The 20,937-nt window shown below is 40.6% G+C and overlaps 2 protein-coding genes across 2 annotated transcripts in view; one reads left to right on the top strand and one right to left on the bottom strand.

The window, feature by feature from the left end:
• LOC145452005 (frizzled-10-A-like) overlaps nucleotides 1-20,937 on the top strand; it is a 297,630-nt gene that overhangs the window by 113,043 nt on the left and 163,650 nt on the right. The gene's annotated exons all lie outside the window — the stretch shown is intronic.
• On the bottom strand, nucleotides 52-946 carry LOC145452146 (dynein light chain roadblock-type 2). Its single transcript, XM_080330371.1, has one exon. The coding sequence runs from the start codon at nucleotides 869-871 to the stop codon at nucleotides 581-583; it is 291 nt and encodes a 96-aa protein (XP_080186497.1). The 5' UTR covers nucleotides 872-946; the 3' UTR covers nucleotides 52-580.

Consider the following 20,937-nt stretch of genomic DNA (forward strand, 5'->3'; position numbering starts at 1 on the left):
ATATTATCTAGAATTACCTAATCGCTACAAAACTGTCATGCACACAACAACCTACAAAAACAAATAACACTCGTGAAACATTGTTACATCTTTCAATTAGAAATTATACATTTGAAACAGAACGATGAGACAAAATTACATCAGCGGTGAAACGACAAAGATGTCTTGAATGTGAATACCTAGCAGAGATGAGCTTGGATTTGGAAAAAGAATGAATTTGATGATTTTGGCCGGATTTGTATCAGATATGGATTCCCGATTACTTTAAACCTGGATTCTGACACATTTCAATTTTCACGAGACTTTCGAACAAATTTCAGCCACTACTGGAAATGGATACCCGAGATCAAATTAATTCAGTAACGGTATTTGAACTTGAAAATATTAAGTCCACTCATCCCCAACACCTAGATTTGAGAGCAACGATAATGAAATTGGCCAATTACGGAGATTGATAAAAATATGAGAATAACAGAATCCTACAAATGAATCCCAAAATCCCAAAGTGATAAACATCTCTAACAATAACAATAAGAAATACTATTTGTATTTGTGTCAAATCCACAAAACGTGCAAGTTTTCAATCGGTAGAGTTCTGAATCACAATGAGCAGGTATTCCTTGTCCGGCGCGACCATAATCTCGTGTCTTTTCGACCTCAAACGCAGGAAGGTCAGGTCGTTTTGGGGATCTATGTCACGGACTGTGCTTCTGGCTTTCATGGTCAGCAGATGGATGAGACCAGAGTATTGGACGGTGGTTGAATTGTCCAATGTTGTTCGGATGGGGATTCCTTCGGAATTCACCACGATGATACCGATGACGCCTTTGTGCGCTTGGATGCGTTTGATAGTTTCTTCCACTTCTGCCATTTTGATATTGAACTGTGCAGTCTGATTGAAACTTATATCGAGTAATAACTGCAAAAATAAGTTATATTTCCGTAAGGGCATAGTTTGATCAAAACTTATATTGAGTAATAACAGCAAAAAGAGCATCATTTTAGGAATAGGCCTAGTACCGAGTCCAGACTTGCACAATGTACAGTAGGGCTCTTCAAAAATGACTTTTGTCCTCAAATCGTACTGGCTACTCGATAAAATTGTTAGGTTACCTCAGTTAAGCCTACACACAAAATTTGGTTCAATTCCAACCAGTGGAAGCGGAGTTATTGCCGTCGAAAAATTTGGATTATCAATAAAATAGTATTTACGGTGATTAATTCTTTAATTATTTATTATAGCGGTGCCCACCGTAAATACTATTTTATTCAAATCAAAATTTTTTGACGGCGATAACTATGCTTCCACTTATTGGAATTGAACCAAATTTGGTGAACATCGTTTCTTTAGACAACCTAACACTTTCATGGGGTGAAAAGAAAATTTTCAAATTTTTTGTTATTTATTTTTCTATAATAAATAGAAACTTTCTTCTCCTGTATCAATGCGGCTAATGAACCAAATTTGGTGTGTAGGCTTAAATGAGGTAACCTAACAATTTTATCGAGTAGCCAGTACCATTTGAGAAAAAAAGTAATTTTTGAAGAGTCCTATTGTACAAACTACCAAACTACTATCTTTTTTTTATTAGATCTAGTTCTAGTTACGGATTTTGAAAATCCAGAGGTACGCACAAGTCTGCTCAAGATGGACAGGACAGTTGTTACCATAAATAGCCAACTTCGAAGAGGTTTGACTGAATATCTTTAAAATTCATGGATAATGCCCTCTTCATCAATGAACTTGTAAAATAACTGGCTTTTCAAAATGTGCAGCTGCAGCTAAAACTAAAAGTACTCGCTTTGATCAACTCACAACTGGAACTAGAACTACTCACTTTCCAAAACTTGCAGCTGAAACTACATATAGAACTATTCAGTATTCAAAATGCTCAACTAGAACTAGCGACCTATCAAAATCCACAACTAACTGAGAAGAGTGATAATACCAATTTCTGAATGGGAAATGAGCTATGAAATATTTGAGATAGAAGCAGCATTTTCAAAAGATGGAGTTTTCAGTTTGAAATGGGGGGGTTTCGACCCCAAAACCCACTCCCATCCTAGTATTGACTACTATGAGCTGGCAATGACTGCAACAACAGCACACAACAGAACACCGGCATCAAGATTTACGCCAAACGACTATCCATGTTTTTTAGATGTTCTGCAACTCATTATTTTTACAATTACTCAACCATAACTAGAACTAGAGCTAGGCCTACTCTAAAAAACATTACCATAGTTTGTACAGGTCCGTTTATGAAGCCTCCATTTGGAAATGCAGTAATATCGATCAACACACAAGTTAATCATTAATTAAGCAGCAAATCTTATTGATTTTACCAAAATCACATCAACAAACTCGAATTCTAGTTCTATATCAATCATGAATATTGTTTTAGGCTAATATAATATGAATTTTGTGTAAATAGAACCAAAAGTTGCATGTAGTTCTGAGCCATAGGAACATATCGGCCCGTAACGTTTTCGGCTAATGCAGCAAGATAAAAACCAGGGGCAGTGGATTCTATCCGAACGACCAGCAGGGTTGTGCTAACATAACTAGTAATAAATTTTGAATACACAGTAGACAGCGATGTAGGCTAAAACTGTATAAAGCAGGCAACCTGACATGTTTTTGAAATCATCTACTAGCCACTAAAATTTGAAAAATATGGATTTTCAAAATTTGCATCTAGCACTAGAAGTGTGCACTTTTGAAAAGTTGGAACCAGACCTAGAACTAACGAACTTTAAAAATACGCAATTAACTAACTAAAACATAACTAATAAATTAGATTTAATTCCGAAGCATCTTATTAATTATGATTTCATCAAAATTGGATCGGCTTACTTGTGACATAGGACCTAACATCAGTACCAGTTTGAAATTCGAAGGGTTCTGAACCACAAAACCCACCCCTGACTACAACAGAACACCGATATCTCCATTCACGCCAAACAGCGACACCGTGTATTCTATATCTAAATTTCTAATTGCTCTCTAGTTTTAAAATCTACAAATAGAACTAGAACTACTCAAAAAACCAGTAGCTAGTTGACAGTCAACTGACGACATTGATAGTTTGTACAAGTCTGATCTTTGCTGTTGGAACGATTGAGTAGATTGTCGCTTGTTACAGCTCTGTTATTATTTTTCATCAATTCTCATATTACTATTTATCGTATTTATTATGGTACCAAAATAAACTTGATTAATGGATTTTAGGTCTACTCGTGTAGATTTTGTGTTTTTATTCTACTTTCGCTAATGCAGGAACAGTTTGTGAAGCCAAGGATGTATTAACAGTGAGGTAATGCAATGACTTATTACTATTGATGAGCAGTGGAAAATCTTGCTCAGTCTAATTACTAAGTACTTTGGAAGATTGAACTGACATTATAGATAGGGCAGTACATTTGGATGTGATATACCTTGATTTTGTGAAAGTTTTTTTTCGACAAAGTCCATCACATGAGCCTTCTGTGCACGCTAGAATGGTACGGTATGGAGTAAAAGTAGATTTGTTCAATGGTTGAAATCTTTTTTGCGGGAAAAAACAATAAGTTTAGTTTTAGTTTTACAGTATATATATATATCTGACCTAAACATCAGCTTTTTTGCTCAATTTTTTTTAAATTTTCGAACGACACTTCAAATTGAAAAACTTATACCAAACCCTACACACGGAATGACTGCATCAATCCCCAGGCGATATTGTACAAATTCAGGAGACGGTCAGAACCTAGGGCAATGAGTTCTCATCCGAGCTTATGAGACTATAGGCAATGATGACCTGAAATTTTCAATGAGATTGACCCAACATTCCATCGATCCGACATAATCGAAGCAGTTCAAAGTGCGTGTTCAGTCTCGGTTCATAACAATACAACTAATAATATCGGGTTACCATATTTTGAGATCCGACGGACACTTTTTACAAGTCACCAAAGATATTATAGTGGACCAGAAAAATGATAATTTACATTTTTTACAGGAAATATTAATAATATTATTGGGTTGACTAAAAATGGTATTTTTTCAACTTGACTCCCGAAAGACCTGCTCCCTCATAAAATCGGGTGGGGTGAATCTCTTTTTATTGGTCCACATTGCCATCACTGCCGTCAAAATTATTACACTTTCGTGGCCCATATCCACAATCGCCTGGCTATCAAAGTCAAAGGCGTGAACGTGAAGGAGGACGAACTGTCAAAACGGAGGAAATTTAGGCGTTCTCGGAGGACTTTTTCGATTTCTTGGAAAAAAGAGAAAGTATGGTTACCCTGAATAATAATCTGGTAAATTAGAACAACCGAAATTTGCAAAATACATCAAACAAGAAACAAGGAAACAAGTACGGTTGGAACATTAACTATAGTAGTATAGGCTACCTGTGTACTTGTTTATAATCATATGAGTTCAAAGTTAAGCTTGAAAAATGAATGGTTCAAGAAAAAATTCCAGTACTGTCTACAAAGCAATCGCTGATAACTGCTACAGCTACAGGATATCAAATACAGATATTAGCTAACCTGTCACTTATTTTTTATCAACCATATTCATTTGTTAGGCCTATATTAGATATCATTGAAAAACAGACGAGATTGACAAGTATTTTGACAATTGATTCATTTACCTCATTACTCCTTGATTCTTTCAACAACTACAATATGTCCTGACAGTGAAAACTTACTACATGGATAATTATCAAAACAATTTAGCCATGTCACCACTATGGTATCCACGGGAATATGAATATGTCTAGACTTTCATATTATATTATAGTATTTTAAATCACCAAAATCATCAAATGATAAGTATCGGTAACTAACGAAGCGGTGTATATGATATGTGGCAGCCTATCTATAGCCAGGTGACTACAGCCGACAGGTGCGGAGCCGAGCCATAAAAAGATCAGATAGATCCATTCGATTGAGCGAATGCATGACTTCAAATCAATTGATCAGATCGTAGCTGCCGTTCATCAATATGCAGTAGAAAACGAAGCGATATACACCCTCGTATGAGTATGAGAACCCGTAACCCTAAACCCGATAGCCAAACAATAAATTAACGGCCGTCGGTTACCAAGAGCACTCGCCCCTAACGATGAATCACAAGACGTCAGCTGCAGCGGTGAATCGAAATCGTTTGGTGTACTCAAAAGGAATCAGAAACAAAATCAGATTACAGATTTATCGTATTTACATTTCATCTTTGAATCGTAGTAGTTTTGCTGTATAGTTGCTTTCCGATAGACTTCTGATATTTGCAAGGTGACGCGGAAGATGGTGGCGATATCTACCATCACAAACACAGCCAAACTGGCTGGATTTCAGCCAGAAGTCGAAGCGTCGAAGGTTTATCTGGACTCCTGACTCCTGTGGAGCGTCCGGCTTCTGGATCGGTAGGTCTTGGGTTCTATCCGCGGCCGGGTCTGATCCAAGATTCAAGCTAGTATACGCGGTATCCGCTGCTTCCCCGCTTGGCCCTCTGCCCTCAGCATATCCGCGATAGCATAGAGGGGTGATATGAAAAGCCTTACAAGGCTGTATCCGTTCATTCCTTGTCCAGTGGGATATGGACGGGACATCATCATCGTATGCAAATGCACTTGCACATATCGCACTGTTTATCTGTAATTGTGTATCATGAGATGGTGTTGGGTATATGTAACAAAAACATCAAGGACAGAATAGGCTATATAACGTCTATATTCCTTCTCCCCTGTGTCGTTCGTGCGGCAGCAAAAGCCCGGGCAAGGACCCAATAAAGAAAAGTGTACAAAAAGAAACGAAGAAAGAGCATATACTAAACACATTGGCCAGTGATCGTTTCGGCATCCTCCTACCTAAATTTCATCAATCACATTGTGTCTTGTGCCTCACATTATAATGTCCTGAGTGAATAAAAATATATAATCCAACGATTAATACTTGGACGTTATATTATATTCTTTCGTCCATGGCAACAAACATAAATTCGTCTATAAATGCTTTAATCATTTAAAAATACCACAAGATTGCGATAAAGTGAAAATATGATACGGAGTCCAAACGACTTAATGTAGTAGTCTTTCCATCAGAACCTCGAGAGATCGAACCTTGACAGAGGAATACAAGAAAGAATTTTGTAACCGCATTTGACTGACTTTGAAACTCAAATTTCGGTGGAAAGAACAATTAATCGGGTGCATATAAGGTCAGGAACCTTGAGTCTTATAAGTTATAGGCCTACAGCAGTGTAACCGCATTGTATTCCTGAATATTAGCCTATATATCTAACTTTAACTGGTATACAATAACGGTTTAGCATCGGTGCTTTCCCCAGCGTGAATAACTATATTTGAGCTCTGTGTGTATCTTTTTATCGTCTCTGAATTTTGTTTTGATGTCACGGACGTAAAAATGAAGCGACATTACTTCCCGTGGGTTATAATGAAGCATACGAACATTATCAGTATTTACTGTTTTTTTTTTGGAATAATTTGGGAGGAAGTGTTTCTTATTATTAAAAACCTCAACTTCCGATAGAAACGTGCAGGCTTATTAAGCATTTTTGGATTTACTCGACATTGCTCCGCAAGCCGGATCCGACCGGATATATACGCCTCCCGAACGAGAAATGCGGCCTATTATCAGATTGAAGATTTCGTTGCGAATGAAAAGTATAAAGGGCCTACCTGTCCGTTTATGACGCTTCAAGAGCTGCGTCCTGGACGATTTTCTTGTCTTCGGCATTAGGATTCGTCTCCATCGATCCGTTGAGCTATTGGTACAATGCTATTACAGATTTTGACACACCTATAACTCACCGTTCAGGCACCACAGAAAGAGCCATACAGAGAGTTTGAACTGTTGGTGCCAACTGCTTATATATAAGGTGCCTATCATGATACTTTACGATTCAATGGATCTGCTTAAATGAACAATCTCATGTTCACACGTTATTGATTGATTGAAGATTATGATTTTGATAAACTCGGCATAGAAATAGATTGTATTCCGATTAATAAACAAGAAGTCAGGAACATAGCGACCCAACACGAACCGGCTTATCTGATTGCATGCTATGGTGCTGGATCATGGCCACGAATGATAATCGCGAGAGTGCCAATTGACACTCGAAGTAAAAATCTATACCAGGGTCATCCCAAGTATCTTCATGTGACGAAGCTCTTCCGTATTACCCATGTATGTGTATCATTGGTAATACGGAGTAGCTGGCTGCGATGTTTGAAGCACGTAACATTCGCAATGGTTTACTATTTTTAGCTATATAGGATACAGAAACGCGGAGGCATTGTGAAACAACGAAAATGTTCTCATGTAAATTTCATAGTAATCATCATCATTACATCTAGAGGGGCGAAAACTATGCAATTTAAAAGCGTGGTGTTACTCAGTCGCTTATGGGGGGGCTGCCAGTAAAACTGCACTCAAGCCACTGCAGAAACTACAGCATAAACTACTCCGAATCATAGCTAGGGCCCCAAAGGGGCCTGGCTACCCATCCAATAAGTCGCTGCTGAAGAGATTCGGCGTCCTAAACATAGAAGATATGCGGAAACTAGAAATCGCCAAGTTTATGTATCAGTTTCACTGCGGTCGTTGCCCCGAATATTTCAATGACTTCTTTACCTCTGAATCAAAAGCGCACAAGTACAACACACGCGCGTCCACGTCGTCCAAATATCATATGATCGACCGAAAAGATCATCGCTCCATCAAATATGCCGGACCTGATGTGTGGAACAGTATCCCGCCAGCCATCCGACAGTCGACGAGCATGTCCACATTCAAGTCGAAATACAAGCAATTACTACTAAATAAATACAGTCCATCCTCAAGATTACCGGACCACGACTGACCTATCGATCTCGCTTCCCATGACATGCCGCCCTATTTCTTGTCGCATTCTTTTTCTATACTATCTTCTTTACTTTCATTCAGTGTGCATGCCTCCTCTTTACATCGCCTAGGCCAAGGTGGGTGTCAGATTCCATAGACTACTCCTTGTCGCTTCGACATCTTCCTGTCTTTTCATTGTATCGCATTTTTGTGGTGTATTGAACTGATAAAATTGCTAATAAACCAATGATGATGATGATTATGGGCAATTCATCAATATTTTTCGGTTCTCGGGCGCCGCAAGATTGCAATACACCCAAAAAATAGTTCATTTTTTTTATTTGAAAACTCATCCATTCAAGCTATTCCAGCACAATCGCGGCGGAAAGAAAGAAATATTTGAAAGAATGGCAGGTAAAAGACTTAGTGAAGTCAGTCAATCGTACAGCCCCCCTCTCCCCAAAAATGACAAAATGGTCAGATAGCAATGAAGACGAAGAGGCATGTAGGCTACAGTACAGTACATTTTACAACAAATAGTATGCCGGTGTAAAAGACAGACAGTAGCAATAAAAGACTGGTACGGGACGTGTTACATTTGTGTGTCCCGAATATTGATATCAATAATTGCAATTGACCAAATTTTAATTTTAATAAAACATCCATTAGCTTGTCCTTATTGCGTGCGACGTGTCGTTACATTTGAAATTGCAAAATTGGTACGAGCGGTACCATTCCATAAATGTCTGCTGTGTATAGATCACGCGCCGTTGCTTCTCGACCCTTTGCTACATATTTCCTACATAATATCGCCCGACAACTATTTGGAATTCGGTCTATGCAGTGATCGCACCGAGAACGCGTGACAGTAAAGAAATTTCAAAAAGGGTTAAGAAGCGACGGCCTAAAGATTCGATACCACAGAGATAGGTCAATCGGAATAGTACCTTTCATGAAAATATTTTAATTGAATAGTATATTATTATTGAAATGAACCCGAATATTTTCGGCTGACACTCGTCACGGGTATAGGCCTAATCGTCGCAGCAACTAGTAGAGAATTGGAAATAACATTGTATATCAACAATCGTCTTTATAAAGGCTTATAAAGGCCAGGGCCGTAACTTCCGCACCCCAAACCCCCCAATTGGGGGGCCCGAGCTCGAAGGGGGTCCAAAATTATTTGTGAAATAGCATAAATTATAGAGTATTTTTTAAAAATCTATGCAACTTTTTTAAAAATTGTTCGCGCTAGTCGCGATTTCAAGTCGCCAGATATCTTGATTATTGGTAACTCTTCCGCCTAGAAAAAATACGCAAGATTTATAGAAATAGGCATATCGGCATTGGCCATTACCGCGCCACGATGCACCAAGACATATAAAGTTTTAGGCCATGTAACATGCGACTCCAAGAAGTGTGTCAGAACGATCGGCAGCGACAAAACCTTGGTCGTAAGAGACCGCCCTTATGCTGACCGAAAACTTCGTTATATATAGAAAATACATATAGGTTTAATTGTCCATAGGCGCCGAACGTTTCTGTCTTGGCAATCTGAAGCTCACAAGACAAATACCATGCCGCAGGAAAAAAATCATATGCCAGTGAAGAAATACCAATCCGAAATCGTGTGATCTTTCAGTTTAGTACTGCGGGATTTAGAGCTTATTGTTTCTGGTGATCTGTATTAGAAGCGTAGCTAACCAAATATCTTGGGATTTCGGCTATACTTGAATACTTAACTCAGAAGCTGTTCCTTTGAGAGAGAGAGAGAGAGAGAGAGTCTTTATTTTTCATCGAACCAAAATACATAACAAACGGCAGTGATGGTGGTACAGAAAATATGCGTGCACAGTATTCGGTATTAGATAGGAATGATCGATAAGACCGTGAAGGTCATCTAGTCTGATCACACCAGCATCAAACAGGTACACTTGACTCTGAACAGTGGTGAAGTTTTTCGTAACAGATATATACTCAATACAATGGTTTATTCAGAACGTTATACAGTAGTAGCGTATAGAGTCTCATAATCAAAAGTAAGCTCTAACACGTGTTACCTACACTTATATAGAAGTCTCGACTCTCGAGTAATCACAACGAGAAGTAGTTTCTTATTCGAGACATAGTGAAATATCATGGGCGAGTGATCACAGCGTTATCACTACATTATCTCTACTTGAAAAGGGAATTAATTAGGAATAATTAAGGGAAAAGCCAATTAGATTATACGACCATGAATGACCAAATCGATTTACTATGTCGAGTACAAATTTGGTACAGAAAATCCTAAGCAAAAAGTAAGCCTAATCAAATACAAATTCATCCACGTGACAGCCCAAATCATCATGAGTGGTACCGCCGCTGTTCACGTGAAGGCAGAATTAACTTCAGTGTGTGGCCGGTATATGTAGGCCAGTTCAAACATTGCAATATCTCGGTCGATATTGTGACTTGGAGTAACCAACATACTCAAGTCCGCGTAAACTTCAGTTTGGTCATGAATCGTACAAAATCTCGATCGATAATGTACCATAGAGATATCAACATATCTCGATATTTCCGGCGTACAACTTGTTACTCAACTCATGTGTGCCTGCACTGTTGTGCGCGTGCAGGTTTTCTGTGGGGTCTGGCATCGTCTCGGGTTGTAAGAACTGCGTAATTTTCGTCTGCGATCTGGTTTGTCTGATTGACACAGACTTCAGCGTATATAGAGCTCACTTAGACGCTGTGCGGGGTTGCAGATTCGTCGTGGTTACGTACGCGTGTTGGCGCTGTCGGTCGGCCGATCGGTCGCGGTATATCGGTGTCGTTTCGTCGGTGGAATAGCGGCGGACTGTTGCTGTCAATTGCTGTAGTGCGACGGCACGTGGTGTCAGAATCGTCCCGAGAATATTGCCAGGTCGTTGTTGAATTGGTCGAAAGCGTTTTGATGACGTCGCACACATGAGTAGAGCTTGGTACGCCGGAACGCGGAAGCGTGGATGACGGACACGAATAATTCATCAATTCTGTAAAAACCTCACGACAGCATGACGGAGAAAGGGAATATACTAGCACGATTACAACTAGCACAAAATAATGAATACAAGCATGAAAGAAAATACGAAGTCTATCAATAAGTAACCAGTCTGAGAAGGCACCGAATTTAGCAAGGTGTCAACAATATCAGAAACAGTTAAAGAAATAATAAGGCACGCTGTCCCTACAGCGATGTAAGCCAAGAGTTACTCACCGTGACTTCAATCACTGGAAGCTACGAATAAAAATGCGGGAAGCCGTGCTGAAAATTTGCACGTGGTGAGGGAAATTTAGAAAAAATAACAGGAAGTCTGCCAACAACTAGACGGCGATTAGGGGTGACGGGAAAAGTCCGCGTAATCGAGAAGCACGTAACAAAAATTCCAATGAGTAACGAAACTGTCAGTCAAATCCCATACAATAAAGATGGTATGCGACAGAGGCGGTAATGTGTTTGAGCCACTTGAATAGGGTGAAAATTCCCATTTAATGTAAAATTAATGCAACGCTATTCGTAAAGAAAGCTGCGTCATACTAAACCCATGCCTTTATCTTGATGAAGAATCTTGCCGGTCATAAAACCCGGTATTTCTCCTATGATCAGTTAAGTGGCGGCTGGCTACTTAGCATAATCGTATTAACGAAACAATGACGAACCCTAATGATCGTATCTGAGATTATGCAAGTGCCGCGGCATCTCTGAACAAAGAGCGGTATAGCGAAATTACCCTTGCTATCGAAGCGTTACGTAATGTACATTTTATTTTTTTGAATTTGAATCCCCGAGCACGTGATGATATCGCGTCTGCTAAATTGCGATTCCATAAGCGTTGCAAGCAAGGGCGACTGTGGAAAAAAATGTAGGAACAACCGCGCGAAAATAAAATTTCCACGTGGCGAACGTAAATGCGAATTGGACAGGAAGTCTGCTAACAAACGACTCCTTAGTGAAAGTCAAAACATGTCTGCTAAATTGCTATTCAAGTAATAAATTCTCGGTGTATCAGGGATCGGTTTGCGTAATTTTGACATCGGATCTGCGTTTGATATGTACTGCTGAGTGTTATAAAGCGAATGCCAAACATTAATTCATCACAAGTCAATCAACTCTCCAGAAAGGATAAAGCAGCGCGTTATGGCGTTGTACAGAATTGATATTAGTTGGTTATCGGGTCATTATAAGGCTGTTGAAGCACTAAGAAATCTTTCAAACTTGAAAGACACAATATAAGCCTGCTCAATGGTTGTTTATTGAAATTTATATCGAAAACTGAAAGTTAATGGGCGTGTATTGTGTCAGCATAAGCACGCGATGCCGTGAATCATAAAAGTAGGGTAGCATTAGTAAGCTATTAATGAAATAAGCTGAATGATAAAAATATTAATAAAAAGCAGATACGAAAGCTAAATCGTACTACACATGCTACAAGCACGGCCTCGGTAATTAAAAATAGTCCCGAAGACGTGTCATATTTCAATCTTACACGCTTATACATTAACGTGTATAAGACGTGGAGCAAAATGTAGAAAAAAATTCAAACAGAAAGTCTTGCCCTATTACGTCAAGCCAACAAGCAAAACAGATAGCGTTTAGGAGTGGCAGAAAAGATGCTCTGCTCACAAGGTATGGCGTGTAATCGAAAGCAATTTAATGATTTATTAGAAATGTAAGTGAGTAATTACAATATCAGTCAAACTCACATTGATCTTGGCATGATGTTATGATATAAAGAGGAGTGAGAAGGCTGTTATGTGTCTGTAAATATATGAAAGCTGAAATCTCCATGAAATCACTTATTGAAATGCCGTCAGAATACCTTCACTCAATGTGGAGTTACAGAATGGGAATGAAAGATGCGTCATTACGATATTCGGGCAATTTAGCATAATCCGGTCAGACAAATAATGGTGGAACCGAATGATGATTTATGGCAATTATGCTGAACAAGAAATCTGTATTGCGAAATTACACTTCCTTGCTAAAAGTTACGAAATTTAGGAGACCGTTGGGTTTAGACTCAGCGTAACATGACCGCAGCGCTATCGCGTGTGCCGTATTAATATCGAAAGCTGAAATTCAAATTCGCGTTATGTGATAAGGTATCCGTTCAGGAATTAAAAAAAAAAATTCCGTAACTAGTCATTTCCTAATATTCACGTGTCCGATATTTATGAATCCAAACCAATGTACTCTGTTCAGTTATTATTTGACTGAACAAGATATGACATATTAAATAGCGAATTTTACAATAGGTCTATATATTGAGCTGAGATAAGAACATTACGGTCGTAATGTTAATAATATTTGAAGTCACCGATAACACCTTAACTTAGCAGAGGCCATTAAGCTATGAAGGTTGATAAAAATGCGTTGTAGGCATAAATGAGATGCTGATCGACATTACAATCAATGCATATAAATCCGACACGAGACTGCGGTACCGGTCAAAGGTTCTATCGTGTGGACATTGGAATGATCGCTAAGAGGCCGCCTTAAAACCTTCGTCCGTCCAATCTGCAGGTTTGTTCGGACTAGGAAGCGTTTAGCCCTTAACTTCACCCCGTACGCCGCACACCCGGGTCGAACAAATGACCAGTTCCCGATTTCCCGCATCTCAATTCCATATACAATGAGAGGTGTCGTGTAATTGCACAAAATCGGTGATAATTTCTCAGTAATGTGGGACATATAACCATTATTAGCGCGAGGTGATACCATAATATATAGTGCTAGACGAATTCAACGATTGTGGGATAAGTTAATTTGATCTGTGCACAAGATGAATCCCATATTAACGAATTCAAGCAAAAGATAGCTAAGACCTAATTCACATTCGACCATATCTTAGCGTAATATTTTGGTTGGAAATCATAGGTTAGAGACACGGGTAACGCGTATCGAATGTAATGCGCTCATATATTCATTCCTCTCAGAAAAATTAGCGCCGGCACTCTGGGCAATGGTCAACAGTTGTTCATGTATGCTAGAATGTAATAAGTAGTATGTAATGCGCTTCATTTTGTTTACAACCAAAGTCATTTGCCTCTGCGCGTCAATCATATATTGACTCAGAAAAGCTGAGCTATCATTTACTGACGGCGCGACACAATTTTGAACAGGAAGGCGATTTGATTCTTGCGGGTCGACAGTAGTCGGGTCGTCGGCCCTGTGCTCTGATTGCCCCGGCGGTCCGGAGAAAATGGCGTCGTTATTTTGACCAATTTTATCAATCTGATTAACTGGAGCTTCGCCTGAATACGTAGGCTCGTTTATGGCACAGCTGATAGGAAAGGCGTGCCTAATTCTTTCATCGGCAATACCGGGTAAAGCAACTGCGTGCTTAACATCTTTAGCGTGACCGATTTCAGAGTATAGTACCTTTTCAGCTGGTAGCAAATTTTTACTCGCCATTTAGACACTTTAGTAAACACTTGTCTATGGCAACATTGAATATGTAACGACAATATAACAATAACACTTCCAAAATCATTAACACATACACAATTCAATAGGGTCAGCTGTCATGAGTTTTTAACAGAAATTGAGAATTAAAAACGTGTACCGTGTTCGTCCGTGTGGGTGTAGAATGTCCTTGTCGTCGATAGCAAACGACCGTCTTAGTATTGAAGATGTGTATCTCACGACTGACTCGGCTGCGCCATGCGGGATTTAGAGCTTATTGTCTCTGGTGATCTGTATTAGAAGCGTAGCTAACCAAATATCTTGGGATTTCGGCTATACTTGAATACTTAACTCAGAAGCTGTTCCTTTGGTGAAGTTCTTCGTAACAGATATATACTCAATACAATGGTTTATTCAGAACGTTATACAGTAGTAGCGTATAGAGTCTCATAATCAAAAGTAAGCTCTAACACGTGTTACCTACACTTATATAGAAGTCTCGACTCTCGAGTAATCACAACGAGAAGTAGTATCTTATTCGAGACATAGTGAAATATCATGGGCGAGTGATCACAGCGTTATCACTACAGTACGTTTGGGCGATTCTATATTTTTTGATATAGCAGACAGTAGGTCACGAAATAAAATTACGTAACGAAGTCATATCAACGGGTCCGCCCGCCCGAAGATGTTCAATTATTATTACGGGCTCAGTTTCAAAGACACCTCACTCAGCTCTACCGGTAAATCTGACTACGTGAGCAGAGAGGACAAGAAATTGATAGCAATATCTATGCAATTCCCGATCTTATTGACCGATTTTATCATGAATTATCGAAAATTTTTGCGCCTCGTGCTGGCTCGATCACTAAGCAGTACAACTATAATTTCGTGGCGAAAGCGAACAACGGGATGGATGGCGGGGGGGGGGGGGGGTCAGTTTATCACCCTAGGAGAGCCTCAGACTTAAGTTTTTGTGGAGGGGGGCTTGACGAAGTACTGTTTCGTTCCTACCAACGGGTATGTGGTAATTGTTAAAGACACTTGGTTGATTACTGATTACTGTAATTAGTTTACTTCGCTCTGTTCGTTCTGTTTTTACCTCAGTTGCTTATGTCTGTATGCTTGGAAGTGCATGTCTTAGTTCCGTTTAGATTGTAGCCGAATTTCAGTTAATAAAAACCTAGAAGCTCTATCAAGCAAATTCGTCTACGCTTTCCTCGAAAGGTCACAACAATTTTATTAACTGCTATTGATACAATCGACTCTGGAATGGCTTTCTCACAAGGGAAGCATATCCGCGTGCCGGTTCTAGAATTGTTACCAAGCTGTCAAGATTCTTTGAAAGTGTTCAACCACTGGGACAAAATGTTGACAAGTTTCATAACGGCTGTATAGAGTCTTCTTTGCCACCGAGCAGCGGCACAGACACTGGACAACCATCTAGCAGTGGCCGCAACGACGTATAGTTGTCGATAAGTTGGCTATTTTGACTGGTTATATATCGCCAAGCGTATACTCTCTAATCGAAGATCGTGGTACATTCGAATCGGCCATGGCGCACCTAACTAAGTTATACCGGAAGAAAAAGAATATCATATGCTAGACATTTACTAGCAACTGCTAAGCAAGACTCTAGCGAGACTGTCGCCGAGTTCTCTCAAAAGTTGATTGCTCTATCGCGCGATTGCAATTTCGAAGCTGTTAGTGCAGAAGAGCACAAGATGGAGGCGATACGAGATGACATAATTACAGGCTTGCGCTCATCTGGTATTAGATTGCGTCTACTTGAACATGATGAGTTGACGCTCGAAAAAGCCATGCAGATAGCCGACTCTCTCTAACGGGCACATGCATTTTCCTCGTCCTATGAAATTTCTCCCACCGCTAACATGATTTCGGGAAACCAGGAACTGCAGAAGAATTCACACCCGCCAGAACAATCGCCTGCATTGTCCCACAGTTCTGAATTTGCTGCTTTACAGAGTAAGTCTTCTGAAAGGAAAACGTGTTTATTTTGTGGCGGTTTTCATACTGCTTCCGCAAGTTCTGCCCTGCTCGAAACAGCGAATGCTCGAGATGTGGCCGACGGGGTCATTTCGCCAAAGTTTGCAAATTCAATTTGGCAATGCCGGCCGGTGTACCCGGATCTTTGAAGAGATCGGCGTTGGAAGTCCTTGTTGCTGAGAAGTTGGTTGAAGTACTGGTAGATTCAGGCGCGTACAAATGCTACATTAGCTCATCATTCGTCAAAATTCTCAATCTCGTTCTTACTCCTCGGGACTATACCATTACCCTTGCATCAAAATCTTCTTCTGCTCGGGTTATTGGTCACGTAAACGCGACACTTCGTATTGAAGATAACGATTACGGCGTAACTCAATTTTGCGTCGTGGATGAATTGTGCGCCGACTTTAACTTCGGTGGACCGAAAGGAGATCTCGTGATAGGACGCAAGCATTGTGCTGTAGCTGCTGCCAAAGTAAAGGAGCCGCCTGAAATATTCAAGTTCTGCGATCCAGGTGTGAAACCAGTAGCTGTGAAGTCGAGAAAATATAGCTCAGAGGATCGATCTTTCGTGCGTAGCGAGGTCTCGAAACTCCTCGACGAAGGCGTTATAGAGCAGTCGGTATCTTCTTGGCGAGCTCAAGTTTTGGTAACAAAGGACCTTCGCCATAAGAAAAGGTTAGTGATTGATTACTCGCGAACGATAAATCGATACACCCCTCTGGACGCCTATCCGTTACCGAAAATTGACGATATTGTCAACGAAGTTGCAAAAGGTGTTGTTTATAGCACGATAGATCTTGAGTCTGCCTATCACCAGGTGCCGCTCTCTCCGAATGACAGAGCCTTCACGGCATTTGAAGCTGATGGTCGCCTGTATCAATTTCGTCGCCTACCCTTCGGCATCACCAATGGGGTCGCTGCATTCCAGCGTTTCATTGACAAGTTCATAGCAGACAATCACCTGAAAGGCACGATAGCTTATTTAGATGATGTAACTATATACGGAAGGAATCAAAAAGAGCACGATGAGAGGCTCTCTTCGTTCATGTCGGCCGCCGATTCAACAGGCTTAACGCTTAATAAAAATGAATGCGCTTTCGGGGTTTCGAAGCTCTCACTGCTCGGCCATCTGATATCCCACAATGATATTCGACCCGATCCCGATCGTTTGCGACAGTTGACGCAAATGCCGGTTCCAAGCGATACTCGGTAGTCTAAAACGCTGTTTTGGGATGTTTTCGTACTATTCAAAATGGATTCCCTCCTTCTCCGATAAAGTAAAATCCCGTGTTCCCCTTGCTTGATAAGCAGATAAATGCGTTTGAAACGTTAAAACAGAATCTACTTCGTACTTGTTTGAGCTGCGTCTCTGATGACGAACCGTTTCAAGTTGAATGCGATGCTTCCGACGCCGCGATAGCCTCTATTCTAAGCCAAAAGGGCAGGCCCGTTGCGTTCATGTCTCGAACACTATCAAAATGTGAAATGAAATACCCCGCTGTAGAAAAAGAAGCACTGGCCATCGTCGAGTCTATTCGAAAATGGGGTTATCTCTTGAACCGAAATGAATTTAAATTGACAAGGACCAAAAGGCACTGTCTTTCATTTTCCGCAAAGATCATCCGAGTAAGATTAAAAATGCGAAGCTCACTCTGTGGAAACTCGACTTAAGTCCGCTAAAGTATCAAATCATTCACCGCCCTGGATCCGAGAATATCGGACCTGATACTTTGTCTCGTGTGTGTTGTTCGACTCTGGGCCAGCCACAAATGAGCCTTCAAGAGATACATGAAGCGCTGAGTCACCCTGGAATTCGACGTCTTGATCACTTTGTCCGATCCAAGAACCTCCCCCTTTCTATGGAGGATGTTAAACGAACTTGTGCGAATTGTCAAATATGTGCAAAATTGAAGCCTCGGTTTTTCCGGTCAAATCAAGCGAACAAGTTGATAAAAGCTACTCGACCATGGGAACGTATTAGCATCGATTTCAAAGGTCCCGTCGATGGACCGAGGAAGTTCGTACTTGTTATCATCGACGAATACAGTCGTTTCCCATTTGCTTATCCTTGTCGCGACATGATCTCGTCTACCGTCATCAATTGTCATTCAAATCTGTTTTCACATGTCGGTATACCGGAATATGTACATAGTGACAGGGGTGCATCATTTCTATTTGAAGAAATCACTGATTTCCTGACACGCAAGCGTGTTGCCACCAGCGAGTCGACTCCCTATCACCCGACGGGCAATTCGCAATGCGAGAGGCTCAACCAGACTCTGTGGAAATCCGTTAAATTGCTTTTAAAACTCGGAGATTGACCGAGAAACATTGGGAATCAGTTTTGCTGGATGCTCTGCATTCCATCAGGTCTCTCTTATGTACGACGACTAATTGTTCTCCTCATGACAGGTTTTTCCAATTTGAGAGGAGATCAATGCTAGGCGACTCTATTCCCGACTGGTTACGGGCATGGGACCTCGTAGAAGCGAGTCTCTATTTTTCTTGGTGGGGGTGAATGTGGTGATTGTTAAAGACACTTGGTTGATTACTGATTACTGTAATTTGTTTACTTCGCTCTGTTCATTCTGTTTGTACCTCAGTTGCTTATGTCTGTATGCTTGGAAGTGCATGTCTTAGTTCCGTTTAGATTGTAGCCGAATTTCAGTTAATAAAAACCTATAAAGCTCTATCAAGCAAATTCGTCTACGCTTTCCTCGAAAGGTCACAACAGGGTATATATCCGGATATGTTTAATTATTATTGAGGGGTCCTACCTTTCCAAACACACCTCACTCATCTCTACCGGTGAATCAGATTACGTGAGCAGAGAGAGGATAAAAATTGATAGCAATATATTCTCGATCAGATTGACTGATTCAGACATAAATCATGGAAATTTCTCGCGCTTTGCGCGTTTCGCCAAGAAAAGCTGACTCACTAAGCGGACACCCAATGTAGCAGATAAGCAGCGGTAAACAGCGTATATCCTGGGTTCTGTTCGTCACCATATGGGGCCCAAGACCAACGTTTTTTAGGGGGGAGGGGGGTGACGAAGTGATGTTCCGGCCCTGATGAAGGCTATGGTAATAGTACATTGAACGCTCTCTTATTTGATCTCAATTCATGCTGGTGACGTCATATTTCGAGATATTCGGGTTCATTTCAATATGAATATACTTGTATATTGAAGTTCAGTACCTCTAAGAAGCTCTTGAAAATATTTTAGTCGTTGTACGAATGCGGTGACTTTCGCAGGTTAACATTCCGTATCAAGGGGGAATGAAAGACAGTACCTAAACCTTACTATTCTGTCGAACTATATCGTCACATCGCTGAAGCAAACGATTAATCGCCGACATCGTGGACTCAGCGTCGTTATCCACCTCCAGTCGCCCACCCCACTGTTAGCAATGAGCGAGTATCTTATGGTCCGCTTCCGATGTTTAGTATCCTAAAATCGGCATATTTCACGGTCCACTGACCGCCAGCTGTGAGTGATGCTATAGAACAGTGCTCTTCAACCGGGGTTGTCGTACACCCTGGGGTGTACCAGAATTTGCAAAGGGTGTACCACTCGGATGGGGTGTACAGGGGTGTACCAGATCCGAATTGCAATGAGCAGTGCCGATGGCTACCTATCACAAAGGCAGGTTTATGGGTCAGTGCAGGTTGACGCACAGGTTAATGAGCATGGTACGATGTTATCTCAAGTGTAATACTGTACATCCGTTTGATTGTGATGTCATAAGCACAAATTTCTCGTAATCATTTAGCCGTCGGCAATAGACGAATGGTTCCGTTCGGTGTTAGAAAGTATGCAGTTAACAAACATGTGTTCAGCTAGTCATTTGTCTTTTAGTGATTTTTGAGGAAACCGCCGAAATAGCTCAGACTTCTTGAATCGGTACTTCATACCCGACGTTAATAAATACCGCAATGAAAATATAAGAAGTGACGTAGTCAGCCAGGGTCAAAACAGCATCCATGATGTAATCGAAACCCTTTTGTTTTAAAATGCCGATTTTATGTCCAATATTTCGCCATACATTTGCAATGTAGTATTTTGTTATTAGTGATGCAAATTAGCGACAGTAGACTGTGTATAGCAGGGGTTCTCAACCTGACCGGGAGGAAGTTAGCCATCAAATTCTAGCCATCAAAAATAAATATCAGAACTACTGTGTAGAATACCGCAGGTACCGGATGTATCACCAGGATCAAGTTTCCGACCATGCCGCGCGGCAGCCATCGGCCACATACGATGTTTCGACGTAGGTTACGGTGAAATACTCATTGAATTGTCTTCAAATCAATAAAGCGTACAAATACCAATACCAATCAATAATACGTACAATACCATCCAACTTCTCAAAACTAGAGACTGTGGCGATGGATGGCGTTCACAGATGTATATAGTTTGCAGGCTAGTCTGACACCACACAAATTGTCAACTATCTCCAAGTGGCGCATTCAAATTTATCACGAAAAATATTCGAAATTTGCCAAACTATAACCTGTGTCAAGGAATGGCTTTCGAATACGTATAGCCTATAGTTAAACGTAACAGCACACCAATTTTCAGCGATATCCAAGTGGCGCAAGGTGTCCAACGGACCCGATACGCTCGACTGCACAGTAAT

Source organism: Botryllus schlosseri, chromosome 12 (assembly GCF_051294905.1).
Source record: "Botryllus schlosseri isolate E-star chromosome 12, Bs_hap1, whole genome shotgun sequence".
NCBI lineage: Eukaryota > Metazoa > Chordata > Ascidiacea > Stolidobranchia > Styelidae > Botryllus > Botryllus schlosseri.